This window comes from Polistes canadensis, unplaced genomic scaffold, assembly GCF_001313835.1.
Source record: "Polistes canadensis isolate GaletaPanama2010 unplaced genomic scaffold, ASM131383v1 scaffold_75, whole genome shotgun sequence".
Lineage (NCBI taxonomy): Eukaryota > Metazoa > Arthropoda > Insecta > Hymenoptera > Vespidae > Polistes > Polistes canadensis.
In genome coordinates this window covers 491,383-510,884 of record NW_014569622.1, presented here as the reverse complement: position 1 = coordinate 510,884, position 19,502 = coordinate 491,383, and the positions used below count along the sequence as shown (strand labels likewise).

The 19,502-nt window shown below is 26.3% G+C and overlaps 2 protein-coding genes across 2 annotated transcripts; both read right to left on the bottom strand.

Annotated features, from left to right (window-relative positions):
* Positions 1 to 4,549: 4,549 nt before the first annotated feature.
* LOC106786462 (phospholipase B1, membrane-associated-like) lies at positions 4,550 to 9,485 on the bottom strand. The gene is made up of 8 exons (XM_014747873.1): positions 9,381 to 9,485; positions 7,501 to 7,610; positions 7,180 to 7,384; positions 6,855 to 7,031; positions 6,590 to 6,749; positions 6,254 to 6,413; positions 6,001 to 6,152; positions 4,550 to 4,728 (listed from the first exon to the last, which is right to left on the bottom strand). The coding sequence occupies exons 1-8, from the start codon at positions 9,483 to 9,485 to the stop codon at positions 4,550 to 4,552; spliced, it is 1,248 nt and encodes a 415-aa protein (XP_014603359.1).
* A 1,602-nt stretch (positions 9,486 to 11,087) lies between these two features.
* On the bottom strand, positions 11,088 to 14,604 carry LOC106786463 (phospholipase B1, membrane-associated-like). The gene is made up of 7 exons (XM_014747874.1): positions 14,304 to 14,604; positions 13,837 to 13,938; positions 13,547 to 13,758; positions 12,643 to 12,819; positions 12,042 to 12,340; positions 11,632 to 11,810; positions 11,088 to 11,275 (listed from the first exon to the last, which is right to left on the bottom strand). Exons 1-7 carry the CDS (start codon positions 14,452 to 14,454, stop codon positions 11,130 to 11,132), a joined length of 1,266 nt encoding a protein of 421 aa, XP_014603360.1. The 5' UTR covers positions 14,455 to 14,604; the 3' UTR covers positions 11,088 to 11,129.
* Positions 14,605 to 19,502: the final 4,898 nt, after the last annotated feature.

Below are 19,502 nucleotides of genomic sequence, written 5' to 3'. Positions count from 1 at the left end.
CAAGTGATATATTAGGTATTTATGAATATGAAATAAAATATGTCGGTTTTAGTAAATCTACCATTGCAAATATGTACACACATGTATATATATATATATATATATATATATATATATATATATCTTATACGAGATAATAAAATCGTCGAAAGAAATCGTATCGATTCCCGAGGTATGGCCCTCCCAGTTAAATTATTTGCACGTTTAACACGCGATATCACGATTCTTTTTTTTTTTTATTTTTTTTTTTTATTTCTTTTTTATTTTAATATTCACGTAGATCAATACACTGAATAATACGTGTTGTGTTATCTCCAAGAAAATTAATGATATAGGAGAACTATTCATATGACGCACGTATAAGAATGTAGTTCTATTTATTTATTTATGTATGAGTGTAGTATGTATGTAAAAAAGTATATGAGAAGGTCGATCGACTTATATACTTCTTCTTCTTCTTCTTCTTTGTAGAATCCATCACCCTAACGTACCGTAACGTAGGAATATTTTATAAAAGAAAACCAATATGTATGAGTTTGTATATGTGTAATACATATATGTATGCATGTATAGGAAAAAGGAGTATATAATAAAACGTTGATTATACGTTTAGTAAGCAAAAGTTTACACATCAATGGTGCTATGAAAACGATCGAAGCGTGTGTATGCAGTTCAATGAAAAAATATAAGCAAACACTATTTAATGCTTGAATTGTTACAATGAACAATAATATATACTATATATATATATATACAATATATTATAGCACGATATACTTCAAATAATTTTTGGATATTACACCATAGAAAAATTGCGACAATTAACTATCCATTTTGTATTATATATTTTTTTTTATTTAAAATTACGTGTGTTTATTATAGATATTTATAAGTGGATTGATTTAAATGGGGCACCCTGTATATTATATATTCTATTACATTATGAGTGAAAAATACTTCATCATTTTTGAAAATAATTATAGAACATGATATTTTTATAACTTAAATATACAACATTTGAGTGAATGAATTAAACTGCTAAATAAAATAAGATTTGAGTATATATTTATTTCGAAATATTTTAATATTTAACAATAATCTATTATTCTTAATTAATCTTTTAAAATCGACGATTAGTTTTTATCGTTAATTCTTTTTTTATTTTGTTTACACGTTATTTTTCTTCGTCTTCTTTTCTTTCTTCCTTTCTTTCTTTTTTTATTTCTATACAAATAAAAAAAAAACTCGTACCTATTCATACATTTATACGTATTTGCTTACGTATTTTCTTTTTTTTCCTTTAAACGAGACTGCGGTCCCCTGTCGTAGATAGACCATTATTAACGATGTGCGAACAAAATTATTCTTATCGTTCTGGATCAATTACGACACGAGACTGCAATTAAAAAAACAACTACAAAAAAAGAAGGGAAAAGTTGAATCTTTCTTGTTCTTTTCACAGCTAATATCACGATATTCCAATATTATTTATAAAATTATTTTTAAAAGATGTTTACAATTTTTCTAATTGTTCGTATAAACATTTATAATTGTTTATAATTGTTTTATTACATTTTTTTTGTTAAAGGTACTAACAATTTTTTATTATTATTTCTATAATTATTAATATAAAAACGTATAAATATTTGATCGAAAAATTGTCGTAAGATATAAGAAAAAAAATTAAAAACATTTTTATTAACAATAAATATTTGGTTCCTTTTCTCTTCTTTCGTCTCGATTGCAATTTAATGACAAACCATTTTTTTTTTTTTCTTTTTAATTTACTCCCCTCATTATTATCGTAAGTATATATTATATTTTTATACGTTAGATTATTAACGAATCGTTAATTATGTTTTCACTATGATAAGACAGTGCAATGACTAGCGATTAAACAATTTTTTCGTGGAAACTAAAGAACAAATTATTTTCGCAGAATGATAGTTCGTTCATTTAAAAAATCAAATGATATATTAAGAAAAACGATTATTTTTTTTAACAATAAGAAATATCAATGACGATGAAATTTTCTATTACCGACAAAAATGAAAAATAATAATTAATTAGCAATAAGAAGCAAGAAAAGGGGGAAAAAAGAAACAAAAATAAAATAATGTTTTCGGTCGCGAATCGCAGAAAAAAATAGTAAACTTTAAAAAATAATTTATCGAATAATTTTTAATGAAACATTTCGGACATATACTAAAGGTTGTTTGATGTAATTCGAATCAATAATTATTCAAAGATAAAAATTTGAAGATATAATAATCAAGATAAGAAGAAAAAAATAGAAAATAAAACGTACAAACAAAAATAATTGACATAATAATATAAAATGTCGAAGTAAGAAACGATCGGACTCGTAGTTAATGCAATAAATCATTTATTTTGATATAATTTTTAATATCATTTGATTAAATGCTCGCAAATATATGTGAAAGTTATGTTCGATATCTGCAATGGAATGATTCAACTGTTATGTAAAACTTATGAATAATTTTTTATTACATAAGTGTCCCAATTATTATAATAATTCAATAATATTTGAAATTAATTGATTTTACTAATACGTTAGATCCGTCGCAATTGATCTAACTGATTATTCTATAAACGCATTATTTTAACATCTCACAAGTATGAGTCCTATCGTAAATTCTAAACTAGATTGTCATATATTTTTTTTTCTTTTCTTTATATAATCTTTTGCTTCTATAATCTAGTTCGAACAAGAAAAAATTTGTATTCGCAAAGAAAATCTTGTAATTACTTTAAAATGCTTCGAGAACTATCAAAGAATATTCATCGACGTTCTTTTCCCTTTTTTTTTTTTTGAAATCATTCGAATAATTATCGCATCGTTCGTAATCCTGGTTTTGTAATAATTTATACGAACCATGAATAAAGACGCAATTCTATTTCATCGATTATATTATACAAGATCGTGATTTTTTAAACCAAAGATTTGGAAAAAATGAGACTATTATTACAAATTGTTGTAAATAAACACATTATCCAGTCGTCTTTTTGTTTTCTTTTTTTTTAATTCGATGGCAAAACAAATATTGTTGTATCATTAACGATAAGTGTGTAACATCCGATTACTTTAATTACTTTGACAATAAGTTCAAACATTACATATTTAATGGTCTAAAATTTAATTTAAAAACATATGGACAAAAATATCATTCATATTTAACTCCCATAACCACAATTTATAAATATTTTGATATTTAAAATATTCTATAGACTCTAAGGAATAATATAAAACAATAAAAGTTAATAAAAAAATATTCTTAAAAAAATATTAATTAATGTACCTATCAATACATTCCCTATATACTATGAAAGAAATTTAAATGCCATCCTCGAATCAAGATTTTGACATTTTTTCCAATTGCCATTAGAAATCCAGATTTTCTGATAGTCATTTTGAAATTGCTTACCTGGTATAAAAGTATTAAAATTGTTTTCTGGCGTCGCAAAAATGAGAGAAATGTAACAGAAATGCATGATGATACAGGAGGTATAAGAAGTAGATAAAGATGGTCGGTAAAAAGATTTAAGATACGATGGTAACTTACCCTAAGATTTACTGACCACTTGGAACCGCAACAGCAGAAAAAAATGATTTTTCAATTATTAATAACTTATTAAATAATTAATTAATAAAGTGAGCAATTATGGATTTTGATTGATCAATTAAGAGCACTTATTCATTTGTTTCTGCTGTTGCAGTTCTATGCCAACTTTTTTGTGCTATATTAACATGCTTAATTCCGGCAGTAAATGTTGTCAGACGTTATACAACTGAAGTGGTCAGTAAATCTTAAGGTAAGTTATCATCGTATCTCAAATCTTTTTACCGACCATCTTTATCTACTTCTTATACCTCCTGTATCATCATGCATTTCTGTTACATTTCTCTCATTTTTGCGACGCCAGAAAACAATTTTAATACTTTTATACCAGGTAAGCATTTTCAAAATGACTATCAGAAAATCTGGATTTCTAATGGCAATTGGAAAAAATGTCAAAATCTTGATTCGAGGATGGCATTTAAATTTCTTTCATAGTATATAGGGAATGTATTGATAGGTACATTAATTAATATTTTTTTAAGAATATTTTTTTATTAACTTTTATTGTTTTATATTATTCCTTAGAGTCTATAGAATATTTTAAATATTAAAATATTTATAAGTTGCGTCAGGGAAAGTAAAAAAATATATTTTTAGTCGATATATTTTCACGATTTATAGACTAGGAAAAATATTTTAACATATCAATTATTATAATTGGAAGTATATTTTTAATATCACATTCATTTATAGAGTTCAAAAATATTCTCACATTATTAAGTTGTAAATTTTCATCTTAATTTATACAATTATACATTGAAGTTTTATTAAATAACTTTTATATCTTTAAAGCTATCATCGATCAATCCAGAACTGTATAAAAGTAATTAATGTTCATTTTACTTCGTTTAAGAGTTTCGTGGTTTATTCTAATATACATATATAAAACACATTTTATACATTTTTCGTTATCTCGGTATAATTCCATCTTGATATCCTATTCGTTTAAATATCATTGAATTTACATTTGTGAATATGTAGGGTGCACTTTTTGTTGGACATTTAACCCTTTCTAATATTTTTGGTAATCCATACTCTGTTTTATTTCCAACTGGTTCAAACATATTATTCCAAAGAAGATTAGCAGCTAGTCAAAAATAAATCGCAATGGTTATTTCAAAATTATTATATTTATGCAATATAGTATTCAGTATTATTGTTATCATTATTTCTACGTCCATATAGAAATTGCTCGTATTAATGAAAAACGATGTCATGATAGTATGCAAATTAATATATATATTATGCTTTTCATTAAAATCTCAATTCATTCATATTATCGTTTAGTGTTAATCATGTGTATTATATAATTATTATTTTTTTTTAATATTGTGTGTGTGTTTATCATAAGTGATATAATCTTGACACGTCTTTAAAAATGATTATTACCGATTATTGATTATGTAAAATGTTTACTCCTTACACTATGCAACCCTTTATACATCTTTCGTAAACGAAATCTATATAAAGGAGTTCCTTTCTCAAAATAATTATATAATAAATTTATCCTTCATGTATAGAATGTATGTGTAATGATAAGTTCGCGCGCGCGATCGAATTATTCAGTATAATAAAAAAAAATAATAATTCTGTTAAAACAACAAAAAGAAGAGATTTAACTCTACCACCTAAACTATCTCGTTTATTTCGTATAATAGAAAAAAATGTCAGAAAAATAATTATTCTGTTCGAAGACGCCGATATTCTGCCGATGGGCAGAATTTTTTTTTCGAGATATCTAGGTCATCATTTTTATTTTAAATACGACTGCACATTTTTACTACTATATTCTTATAATTTATAAAAAAACGAATCCGATTGATTTGCATTTGTTCCTTCATTACCATCCTCCGAGCGTGTACTAAAGTTTCTGACAAACTGTTCACAATTTTCTCGATAAATATCACCCAAAGGTCAGCATGTTGCACGTCCTTGGATTCGTTTTTTTATAAACTATAAAAATATTTGAGTAAAAATATGCAGTCGCATTCAAAGAAAATGACCTTGCAAAAACAATTCTGCCCGTCACTATATCGGCGGTTTCGAACAGAATATTTTTTTCCTCTGATATTTTATTTTATTGCATGAAATAAGCGAGATATTTTAGGTAGTCGAGTTAAATGGAAGAACCTGTATATTGATTGGCTTATTATTGCATTTTCGATATCAACCATACGAGTTTTACTTAAAAAAAATATATCAATATTTCTAAAAATAGCAATAACATTCTAGATAATCAAAGTTATATCACTAATTTGCATAAAACATTTATAAGAGAAATATATTACAAAAGTAAAATAAATAAATATTTAAAAAGAGTAGTATAGAGCGATGTTAATGAATGAATAAAATTCTTTACCAAGTGCATGACCTTTTTGACTAAAGTGGAAACAGTCATATGTGACTAAATTAGTATCGATTGGTCCTGCTCTACTCGGATCAGCATTTGGTGAATTAAATAATTTCATAAATGGCTGCAATACCACTGTAAATTCCTCCGAATGATCATATCTATCGACAAAATATTTATATTATAATATTTTTTTATTTATTTATTTAGTTACTCTACTATCATATTATAATACTTTTTTAAGAAAAAAAAGTAATTATACCTTCCAGAATTGATTAAAGATTCGACCGCTTTTTGATACATCATTGCCATCGTTGACACTTTAATGTGCGATCGAAATCCTCGATGCATACAAGCGCAATAAAATTGATGTAAAATAGTACACATAGTACTTTGTTTTACTCGAAGAGAAATTGTGACATCTATGCATATTATATAAATAAAAAGAATGATTATTTAACGATTGTATAGATGGAAAAACAGTGATATAACATTCTTTGATTAATTCTATGAAATATATTTCACGAGATAATAAATTATTCTAACATCTTATATAATGATTAATTGCTTATGTTAGGTTTATATTATTATATCCTACCTATGGTAGGAATAAGGTTAACGAGAGTACGAGGTAATGCCATTTTAAGATAATCCAAGACTTTTTTTAGATGATAAGCATGACGTAATGGCGAGAATTGTTCAGGGCTGTAACATTGAGCCGAACAGATATCATTTGCACCGAAGAAAATTGTGATCAACTATAAAAATAATCCATTTTTTTTTGGTTAATATTCATACATTTTTCAAAAATGAATTCTCATCCTTTTTATTATACGTTAAATAATATTAATCATTTTTTTTACCTTCCAATGTTTGGTAAAATCAATTTTAGGATCATTTCTTATTCTGTGAACGAGTATTTTTGCTTGTTCAAAAGCATCTTCGGTAGCTGCTACGGGAAATGCAATATTTAATTTCGCTTTTGAGGAAATGAATTCACCTGTACCTGTCGAATATCCAGTTAAATTTGGATTGAATACCTGTTATCGTTTTAAAAAAATCAAACATTCAATATACGTTTATTAATTTATAAGATTCATCGATAAATCTGATTTAATGAATCATTTAATTTAATAATAATGATTATCAATTAATAATTCATTGTTTAAAATAAGAATGAGAGTTTACCTTTAATAAATTTGGTAAGGTCAAAAATCTTCGCCAATTGTCTTGGCCACCAACACACCAACTGACACCACGTGCTTCGATGAAAGTTCCAATAGCAAATTCTTCTAAAGCACCACTTCCAGCTATCAAAGAATCACCGAGACCACCGATAACATCAATGTCACCTGGTCTTAACTTATGAACACTGTTCGGTATATATGGTGATCTAATTAAAATAAACAAAAATATAAATAAATATTCCTATTTTATATATATATATTATTTTGAATTTCAATGTTATATATTTATTCGATATTTAATTGAATTATATCTTCATCATACCTGCCGAAACGGATGTCGCAAGGAAACGGAATTGTTTTCGGTATATTTGGTTGTCTTCGTACTCCATCGGGAATTATCGAATAAATTATACCATTAGCATAGAGATCTTCCTAGAAAAAAAATAACAATAAAAAAGAAAAAGAGAGAATAATCTAAAAATATAGGATGTATATATATAAAGTGTTGAATAAACATTCTTAAATAATTCCATGAATAATTCAAGAATTAATCGTTATTATTACTCCTCGTGTGTTATTACGATCATTTACTCAGATGGAAAAAGTAATTGATAATGAGTTTGGATTAAAGTTACGAGATTCTTATTCTTGCTTATATGAAAGTGAGTTACGTTGCTGACGTATTTCAAAACAGGAATGAGAAGATTAAATTGCTCAAAATGAACCATACAAATTTAGTCAGGAAACAATTTCTTCGACATATTTCTTACGTACGTAATGTAACGTGTATGTGTGTTGTGTGTCTATGTACAATCGTGAAATATTCCTTAAAATAATAACTAAAATAACAAATCTATTTTCTTTTGTTTTTTTCATTTATCATTTTGTTTGAATAAAATAAAATGCTAAATATAAATGTGAAATAATACGTTACCCATTAATATATTAATATGAATTATTATTAGTATAGAAAATGATTTTATTAAAAAAAAAATTACATTAATAAATACAATTTTTCTTATTTTTACAGTAGGTCAAATTTTGAGGATAAATAACCTGGATACCGAACTTGTACATTTATTATTTATAAACTCATATATAAGAAATAATGAAATATAAGTAGGATAAAAAGTGTTACAAATGCATGCCCACGCGCGTGCATAGACGCGTGCACACACGCATGTGCGCATATATATATATAAATAAAAATTTTCTTCGATATCCCTGACCATATTGGTAGATACTTTCATCAAATATTTTAGTGATTGACACCCCTTTACGATAAGGTTAATAACGTAGTCATTTCACGTATAGACTTTTACTTTCTTTCATTAGCATTTTACTACATCCCGTTTCAACTTAAATACCATTGAATACTAATATTTCGGTGAGACTACTACGAAAAGTGAAATATGAGATAACGGAAAATTTTTGGAAAGTATATAATAAAAAATAGTAAATAAGAATATAATAAACAAAAAATAATATTATAACTTATTTAGTTCCCCATCTTTTATTGATTTAAATAAAATAATAGAAAAGGAAATATTAAAATCGTTTGCGTGTCTATCTTACAAACGTTTAAAAGTAGAAATTAAAAATGTGTGGTGTAAAGATGAAAAAGAGATATAAAAAATTTTATCACTCTAGTAACCCAACTAGTTTTTTATTTACTTCCTTTTCATTCTTTTTTATATTTTCTTTTTTTGTTTTCTTTTTTTTTGGATGATTCTTTCTCTATTTCATTCGAAAAGCTACTTTCGACTGATAGAAACATGCTCGTTTAAAATTTACTTTTACCTACGTACGCCCAAATACACGCGCACACACATATGTGTTAGTAATCAAATAAAATTTACGAAATATTACTGTTTGATCGTAAAAATAATCAAAGTTACGAGAGTATTTAAAATATTCGTTATTTTTTTCTTTTTTTTTTTTCTTTCACTTCAAACTAAATTTCATTCTTAAAACTTGAAAAGGTAAAATATATATACACCGTATATTATCTCAAACTGTTCAAATATTTTTCGTTTTTTTTCAATGCAATGAAAAAATATGTTATATATTTGTATATCATAAATTACGATTGGATAGTTATTATAATTACGATTTCAAATGAAAAAAATTAGAAATAAATGAAATGTAGAACATGTGACAATTACATTAATATTTATAAAAAATGATTGAAAAATCACTCACCCTTCCGGATTTAAAAAGATTTAGTAACATTTCTGTGAAAGTGGCACCTTGTATAAAAGCAACTATTTGAATAATGAACAGTAAAATCGTATTTCTTACTTTCATCGCGCACGCTCACAATTTTCTATTTTTATTTTTCACCAATAAAAATAAATTGTCGTCGAAATACACTTAGAAATTATCAGTAATAATCAATCACTGAATATTTTTATGAATGATATCATAATTAAAAAGAACAAAAACAATAATAATACACTCGTATCTAATATATAAATATTTGATGTTTAGAAACAGCAAAAAGCTGTTTTTTAAATGATATTATATTTAAAACAATAATCATCAAAGTTATCTAATCAATTATCTTCTTCATAATTCGCGTATCGAAAATATTTCTAAACTTTTGTATTATTTTTAAAAGTAACATATATATCACTCAGTTTATACAATAATTCTTCATTAATTTTAACAAGTTTCGCAATCTTTTTTATACATTTTACCAAATGGCAACGATAATTTAAAAAATTGTCTTTTTTCCGGTCTTCATGTTCTATTTTTAAAAATAAGTATAATTTAAATAATGCCGTCCTTGATACGATACATTGAACTTCGAACAGAATCATTAATAAAAAAAAAAAAAAGAAAAAAGAACAAACTATAATAACTACTGTACGAGTACTTTAACTTTTTTACTTATCGTTCAATAGATCAATGTGAATAAAAAAATTAATTTATGCTAACGATGATAGAAGAATACTTTTATAATTATTAGCTAAACAAGAATAATACATTAATGATAGCGCACTGTCCTTGGGCACGTTTGAAATAGTACTGGACATAACTGATGAATGATGTAAAAGAAGAAGAACGTTTCTTCCTTTACCAACATAAACCAACAACTTTCTTCCCTCCCTTCCCTTACCCTCACTTACCCTCAACTCCTCTTCAGGCTCCTTTCCCCACCGGTTTCGTTCATTCCTATCAAATTTATTCTCAGGCTCACTTATTGTTAGTACTATTTTATATTCAACAAGAGTGAAAACGTGATACATGTAAATAAGTGTAAGAGGAATACACTCTCTCTCTTTTTTTATATAAATACATCCATTTATTTATTCGTCTCTATCCATCTACTATTGTATTTATTTTCTTACACGAATCGGTAATTATAACATTTGTCAAGTTGTCTTATTTAATGGGTAAACATGTATTGTCTCGTGTATTTCTTTCTTTTTATTAATTACACACTTACACGAATTGGTCATTTGTTTCTTATTCAAGAATTAATGGTACCACCAAATATCGTAATTTTGAACTTGTGAAAGAAATCAAATTATTTTCTAACGCAACGCAATTAACTATAATTACTAATTACAATAACACTAACGTAATATAATAATAATTATTATTAGTATTATATAATATATTGAATTTGTATTCCATACGTGTATTATATCATTTTTAATATTTCATATTTTTTCTTTTTTAAATTATGTAAAAGAATTGTATTTTGTTAATTAAAAATTAATGCGTAGAATGTTTCAGTTCTTTTCCCCAAAATATTATCAACGCATTGTATGAGTAAAAGAACAAAAGGACTCTAAGTTATATACATTAAATATTTATTCTATTTAATATCATATAAATTAATACAAACTTCCCATAAATCTAAATTGGTGATGTAAAATAATAAGACGAATAACGAAATCATTTTCTTGAAAAATATTTTATTATAATAATTTAACATATCTCTCATTTGGAATCTTCAGTGAGCCCTCCATTATTATAAGTAAATAAATAAGGATTTTTCTTAGTAGGACACATTAATTTACTTGGAAGAAACTCATATGATTTATTTTCATAAGGTGTGAGCAAACTATTCCAAAGGTTACCAGCATCTGTAAAATCAAAACGGAAAGTTCTATTGTTTTTATTTAATATATTATTACAACATAAAATGACCAAAGTTTAAAAATTATCCTTTCATTGTTCATTATAAGAAACATATCTAATAATCGTTTAACTATCAAATGTATACGTCAATCGTTTCTCAACAAGATAAACATGTTAAAAAATAATTACAAATCTACATAAAAAAAAGGATTAGACGTTTTCTTATTCTTTTGAAATCATGGCATTTTCACCTATAAATGTCTCTTTATACTCTTTTATGATAGTTTAAATAAATGCAAGTAACGTATTTATTATCGTAATAGTAACATTGTCTCGAATAAATAAAAAAAACATAACTTACATAAAAAGTTAGTTTTTTGCGATATATGGAAGCAATCAACTGTTAAATACGATGAATCACTATAGCCATCGTCAAGTGTTGGAAATTCTGCGTTCATCAAAAATGGATGAATCATTACCGCGAAATCATCTTTTTGAAATTCAGGATATTTACTTATTTTGATATCCACTTGTTGCCACCTAATTAAATAATTACAATAATCACATTAATGTAACATGAATAACATTATTTAATGCATTAATCATTATTAATTTTTTGTCTCATGTAATTTCTAATAATTTCAAATTAAAAATACTAATTAAAACGATGTTAATGATTAGAAAACAAAGTTCTCATTTAAATGTATTCCATTTTATGTCGATAAATATTATTGACATGTTTAACATAAATTATAAAAAGAGAACACTGACATTTCCATAATCTTGTAATACTCTTGTCTCTTATTTTCATGCGTTAGACCAAATAAACAAGGACACGTAAAATCAATGATTAAATCACAATAAAGGGATGGTCTTCCATTGATTCGAGTTTTAACAAGTCCTCTTAAATTTGGCGGTAGAATAAAAGACACAAAGGCTCTTGGTATATTGTCCCGAAGTATTCTCAAAGTTTCCACAATGTCTCGTTCGTGATTTGCCACAAATTCATTTGGCGAAGTCGTACACATGAATAAGCAAAAATCATTGGATCCGATCATCAGAGAGATATGCTAATAAAGGAAATAAATTAAGGTATAAGTCCAATTCTACATTATTTAAATTTCTGTCACATGTAATACGTGATTCTAACACTAGTTAAATTATTAACATAAGAAAAAAAAATTAGCATAGAAGAATTATTGATTTATATTAAAAGACGTTATTTTTTTTATTGAAAACGAATAAAAGATCTTTGACAAAGTGAAGAAAAAAAAAAAGAAAAAAAGAAAATACATTGGATTGATGATGAAAGCATTGATGATACGAGGAAGAAGAACTGACAAAGATAAAAAAAATCAAACAGAAGAAATACCTTCCAATGTTTTTGCATATCTATCGACGAATCGGATTTTAATCTTTTGACAAGCACGGATGCCATGTAAGGCATGTCGCTTGATACACCGCCAATCTCGGCAACATTTAATTTAGAACCCTTCTCCAACGTTGAATAATCTCCTACAGCATAACCATATAGATTTGGATTGAATTCCTAAAAAACGGAAGTAATATGACGTTAAATGAACGTAAGGTTACATTTTGACTCAAGTTAAATCAAAAATGAATCTTATCTTGAAAAAGATTGTAATTACAAATTTAATCGAATAATGTAAGAATCATTAATCGATCTTTATTTCTTTGGAAAATTATCAATTTTTCTCTCTCTAAAAATACGTAATTTATTTAAATATAATACAAATTATTCAAATTATCGTGTCGTTTTACCATTCAAAAATTCTTTTTTTACGGCATTTAGAAATGAAAGAATTTTAAATTAATATCGAATAGTTGAAATATTAATTACAATTAAATAATATTCAAGATTTTACAAGTATGCCATACAAATAAATAAAATATAACCAAACAGAACCGAAATTACATAATGGAAATCAATTTGCGAGCATAATTCGTTCCAGAAATGTGCTCGTAATCCAAAACAGTCGTTATAAAATACATACAATGTTACAAAATACAATTTTATACACATATAATGTTATAAAATACAATTGTAAGTAAAAATTAAACAAGTTAATCCTCACTTTACTAATTATATACTTTACTTTATTAATTATACTACTCGTGTTAAACGAAAAAACAGAAAACCAATTAGAAATTAGTCGACTTCTTTTTATTTGTATATATTTTTAACTTGGCCCAATGATTTTATTGGAAATTTTAGAAGGAAAAAGAAAAAAAAAAGAATTGAGTTTGTACGATACCTTAAGTATATTGGGTAAAGTCAAATATTTTCTCCATGTATCTTGGCCACCACCAGCAGCAGCAACTCCTCTATTATCAATCAAAATGTGAAAAAGGTTCGTTCCAAAGACTCCTGTTCCAGCAGACAAAGAATCCCCCATAGATGCAATAATATCTATGTCACCTGGTTTTAAACGATTAACACTCGTGGGTCTAACATCTGATCTCCAGCCTGTTTAATAGAAATCATTAACTATTATCCAAAACGTTAAATCTTTTCAAGTTATATTTTTGGCCTTTTATTTTTTACCTTTAACGTCGCACGGAAAAGAAATATTTTCTGCAATCTGTTCTTGCATTTTATTTAACTCTTTGGCCCTTCGCAATGATCTTTCTGAAGTACTTGTAGAACCTTAATTAATCAAATTATTCAATATCGTAATTAAAGTCAAATCATCGATCGATTTAAATCTGTTTTGACACAAACATTATGATATTATTTATTGATATTAACACCGTGTTATTACAAATATCTCTCAAATTATAATAATTTTGTCAGAATAAAAAAATGAAAGACACTTAAGTAAAATGTAAAGAAAAATATTCAACGATTATGAGTTACACTTGTTCTGATATATTCGTTTCAAAAAAATGTTATAGATTTGTCCTAATTAAATAATGAAACAAAACTAATTGAAATCAACACGAAAAAACTTTTCACACATATCACTTAACGATCTCTAAGTAATACTTAAAGTGAGAATGAGATACACGTACCAAGAATTTTGTAAAGTCCAACACGAATCAATCGATAAAGCCGAAGATTGTCCGGATTGTCTAGAAATGTCTTTTGCGATAATACTGAGGTGAATGATTGATTAAATAATATAAGAGAAATTAGAAGAATACACAAATTTATTTTAATCATTGTTGTAAAATAATTTCCAAACAAATATAATAGTAATTAAATTTCGTCTATACACTGTCTACAAAATTAACACTAATAACTTGTTGATCCTCTTCTGACAGAAGCATCGAACAATCTGACGATGAGAATACATTTTGCTTGAATACTTACTCTGACCATAAAAAACTGAGATGTATTGAAGACCTTGCTGTTACCACCACCGTACTAACAGATCGAAGGTTATTTTTACATCGAAGGAAACTAATATTTTTGCATTTCTTCCCTAACTTACATTATTATATATTAATGGAATACCTGTTTTTCAAATTTATCTTGTTCATAAAATAAAAACTGATGGGCTTGCATCCACATAAACAGGCAAAATATATCTCTCAAATTTACATTTGATGAAATATAAACTTATTTGAGAAATAATCTTTCAGTAGAAAAGATTCTCTAAATTAATTCCTTGATCTTCGTTTTGGCCTTCGATTACCAAGAGAATGTTTACCTATAGTCATATCAAAAGAAAACCTTATGAGCGAATTACTTTCATTTGGTTTTAAACGTTATCAATAAACGTGTATGCAAGTGAAAATAATAAAAACGCGAACATGATTATTTTAAACCCGGAATACTACGTTTGTAATTTTTCATGAGATAATATTTGATTTGAAAAAATATATAATCTTTATCTAACATAAGAGTTAATCATGAGTTTCATAAAATTATAAATAATCGTATTGAATGACCGATTATTACGTATAATTGATTAAATTCTTCATTTTACTATTTTTTTACTTGTGATTTTTTGCAGCAGCAGCAGCAGTTTCTTAACTAAAACAAATTATTACATGAACACCATTCGATTTATTTACAAACTTGTCATACAACATTTTATATCTTCGAACGTTTCGTTGGTGCATATATGCAATTCTTCGTATTGAATAATTATTTCTTCATATATAGGTGGAACAACAACGACATAACAAAGAAGTTAGTTTACTTGAAACGGTAGCGTGCTTGTGTGAGGAAACACTTGTGTTGCATATGAATCGTTAAGAGGGAAGAATGCTGCTTTGTTTATAGATACATACATTTCAATAATATGTATAAATAATATTTATTATACCCTTCGATGTGTCCATTGATAGCTAATCGAAAAATACTAATGTTTAATATTGAAATTATTTTAAATGAAATGATCTCTCAAATATTTCTTCTTTCACAACCGATTTGTTTTTATTTTTTTTATTTTTCGATGACGTTATCTAAAAATCGTAAATACAATGTATTTTATTGCGTAAAAAGATGCCTGTGTACGTATCAACCTGCGTAAATGCAATTTTTTTTCCATTAGGTGTATTATAGGTGTAATTTACTGATACGTAATATTTATATAAACAAAACATCAATATTTATACATATTGCGATAAAAAGTCTTCTTCTTCTTCTTTTTTATCTTTAAAAAGTATATTGAATTCATAATACGTGTTGGATCGAATTAATGATATCCTGAGGATATGAATAACAAGAAAGAAATTACTTATTCTAAACATGATTTTTGCGAAATCGACCAAGCAAAATGTAATCGCGAATAAATTGTCTGTTATAATATTTTTTCTTTGAGTTAACATTTTTTTTTATTATCTTGGAAATAACGTGCTTTGGTCTCAATAAAAACAGGAAACGTACGTTTAAATAATTATGGTATCAAAAATTACCGACTGCGATACGTCGACAAAGAAGGAACATTACAATGTAACAAATAGCAGACTACGATCCGTCGGTAATAAAAATTATATTATAATATGGAAATTTACCGACCATGATCTGTAGATAAAACTTAACGTCGCAAAGTCGATAAGACCTTGATTTAATATCTAAATTATCATCCAATAATACACAAAAAATTAACATCTAATTTGTCTGACTATAATTCAAACTTAATTACCGTCTTTTTTATAATCACATCTACATAATAAACATATTTATCAAATTTTTTACTTTTCTTTTTTTTTGTTTAACAATTAAAATGAGGATATTCGTTCGAAAAATCATTATAAATAAAATATCATTTTGTTAATAACAATTTACGCAACTGCAATTAAGATTGTTTTTTTTTAACGTCTGTTGGAACAATACAAATTTGATTATCCTTTACGTATAGTTTTATCGATCCCAGATTCTTTAAATTGTTACCTTTTTTGTTTTCTTACAATTAAAGATAAAGATAAATGCGAAATACGAATTTCGATTAAACGCGCGTAACGTTTTATATAAATATATGACGTAATGATTAGTCATCATGCGAAAGAAAAGTATTCTAACATATGTATACGTAAGATCATCTTAAATAAGAGAAATGATATCGCGCGTGCGATTGACTTGTTAAAGTGTAATTCAAACTCCTTTTATCATCTATATTTCGAAATATTAATGTTTTTAATTGAGATACATCGACAATAAAAATACTATATTATCATGTTAATATCAATACTCATATACCGTTCAATCCGATCGATACCATTTACGCACACACGCGTTTCGTGTACACGAAACTACTTAAATGTCAAAGTAATACGATTATTTTGTAACTTAAAACTCGTCCAAAAAAATCTTCTAAAAACATGACGCTAATCAAATATTAATCTCATATATTATATGTATGTACTCTACAATGAAAAATGAACATTTCTTAGTATGATAGATTAGTAAAATCATTCTATTCGAAGAATACAATCGATATTTTCCGTCTTGCGTAAGGAAAATTCCTCCGATCGGAATAATTTATAATGTAGATGTTTCTATTTTTCAATTAATTACAATTAATGCATTTCTTATTCGCGTAAAAAAGAAAAAAAAATAATAGGAGAGAAAAATTACAAAAATGTCTCCAACAACGAAATTATCTACGGAATTCAAATTTTTCATTCTTTAAAATGAAAGAATGAAGAAATGAAGAATTAAAATAATTCACGAAAAATTACATTTATGCGTATACATTTTGTGTATTTTGGGAGACTTTTTGAATTAAAAAAAAAAAAAAAAAGAAAAAAAGAATAATAATAATAATAAATAAGATATGCGTTTATTGCATCATAGACGTTTACCATTTACTACAAAATAGCGTCTATAGGGTGTAGATGTTGTGTTTTTTGGGAACACGGGTCAGAGTTTCCTTCAATTATTTAGGTATCTCTTTTATCTTCGTCTATTTCCAGCAGCTGCTTCCGTCATTGAGAATCGATCCAGTTGCTGCCCTCTCTTTCTCATGTAAAAGTCGTCCACTATTCTTCCTCTCTTTCTTTCTCTTTCTCTTTCGTTTTATCTCGCACATCTACATACTACAACTATTTTATCCCAACACATACTCTCATTCATTTTCTAACACATTTATAGATATTCTAACTCTTGTTAAATCACACATATTCGTAATATCACTCTTTTACTCAACACACACACGTACATATATTCTTACTCTTTTACACCAACAGATACTCTCGATCATTTTAAAAACACACGTATATACTTTCGAGCTCTCTTATATTCTATTATACATATTCTTATTTTTATTTTTTCACTATCACACATATATCCTATTTTATCACTTAGTTATTTCAAACATATAATCTAAAATTGATATTTTCTAACACACGTGTAGATACTTTCACTGATTTTCTAATATACATGGCATACTCTCGTAAAAAATAATTTTCTCCCGCATACACAGTCTTACTCTTTCACTCGTTCTTTTCGTAGAAAAGTGGAAGGAGAAAAGAGCCGAGAGATTTCTCGAGGGCGAGAGCCTGAGTGGAATACGAGGATTGTCAGAGGTCAAGGTTAAGGCAAACACATGTTTCTTTCCTTTTATCTCTTTCTCTCTCTCTCTCTCTCTCTCTCTCTCTCTCTCTCTCTTCTTTATCTTACTGTCTTTGGACTCTCACAGTAAGTTTTCCACTTTCTCCCCTCGCGAAAATCTTTCATCGTAAGCAATTATATACTTACATACTTACATACTTACTTACTTATATTAGTTACTTTACCTCTCTTCTGTCGTTCATTGCTACACAAGACGGTGTCAAGGGTCGCTGAACTTTTGATTCGAGTAACTTTTACTTCTTTCTTTTTTTTTTTTATCTCATTTTTTTTAATCCTTATCTTTTTTCTCTATCCTCTCTTTCAAGCGTTCCTCTTCACTTTCATTTCTTCCTCAAACATCAAAAATATCAAAACAGAAAGAGAGAAAGATCGTTTGAATTTAGCGTTACTCTCTTCTTCTTGAAAAAAAAAAAAACAGAAAAAAAAAATAAATAAAAGTAATTGCAGAAGTTCAGTAAAATTTCTTATAAATATTTATTTTATTTTAATATACATTGTGAAAGATAGTTTTTTAATGTAGATTTGTTAATTTAATTATTTTCATTGAAAATGCAAATATTTTATATCGTTGATTAGAAAATAGTGAATAGAATTGGAAACTGAACAGATATATTTAATTGTAATTGAATTTTAATCTACGATCAGTATATACGATAAATGCGTAAATACTTGTTCTATTCCAATCAAGCTGTCACATTACTTTCTATTTATAATTAATAAATGTTAATTTTATAATTTTGCTAATAAAACGGATCGATTATGTGTCTCTGCTATTATTTTTTTCTTGTAAAAATATACACCACGTACAGCTTATGTTGCTTTCTTTTCTCGTAATATTTTTATCCTGGATAAACAAATTTTCTTTTCTATTCCTTTTTTACTATTTTTTTTTTTTTTTTTTTTAATACATATCTATGTCGTTTACGAAAGATGATACATAGCTTGGTTACGTTTGTTGGCACTTATGATTTATCGTTGCTAGCTAAACGTTTGAGAAGATCAAAGATCTCAACTTCCTTTAAAATGCACTCATAGCATCGAAATAATATCGATATATATCTTTTTTTTTTTTTTTTTTTTTTTAAAAAAAAAAATAATAATAATAAAAGAATCGAACTGTTTGTAATTTAAATTATGAAATAATCTGACACGAGATGTATGAAATATTTTTGTATACCAAAATTACA

Coding starts and splice junctions, on each gene's coding strand:
- LOC106786462 (XM_014747873.1), bottom strand. CDS start 9,485: ATGAAAGTAAGAAATACGATTTTACTGTTCATTATTCAAATAGTTGCT. Junction 7,611..9,380: donor ATCTTTTTAAATCCGGAAGG/GTGAGTGATTTT, acceptor TTTTTTTTCTAG/GAAGATCTCTATGCTAATGG. Junction 6,750..6,854: donor ATTTTACCAAACATTGGAAG/GTAAAAAAAATG, acceptor TTATTTTTATAG/TTGATCACAATTTTCTTCGG.
- LOC106786463 (XM_014747874.1), bottom strand. CDS start 14,454: ATGATTAAAATAAATTTGTGTATTCTTCTAATTTCTCTTATATTATTT. Junction 12,341..12,642: donor ATATGCAAAAACATTGGAAG/GTATTTCTTCTG, acceptor TTCCTTTATTAG/CATATCTCTCTGATGATCGG. Junction 11,811..12,041: donor TATTACAAGATTATGGAAAT/GTCAGTGTTCTC, acceptor TTATTTAATTAG/GTGGCAACAAGTGGATATCA.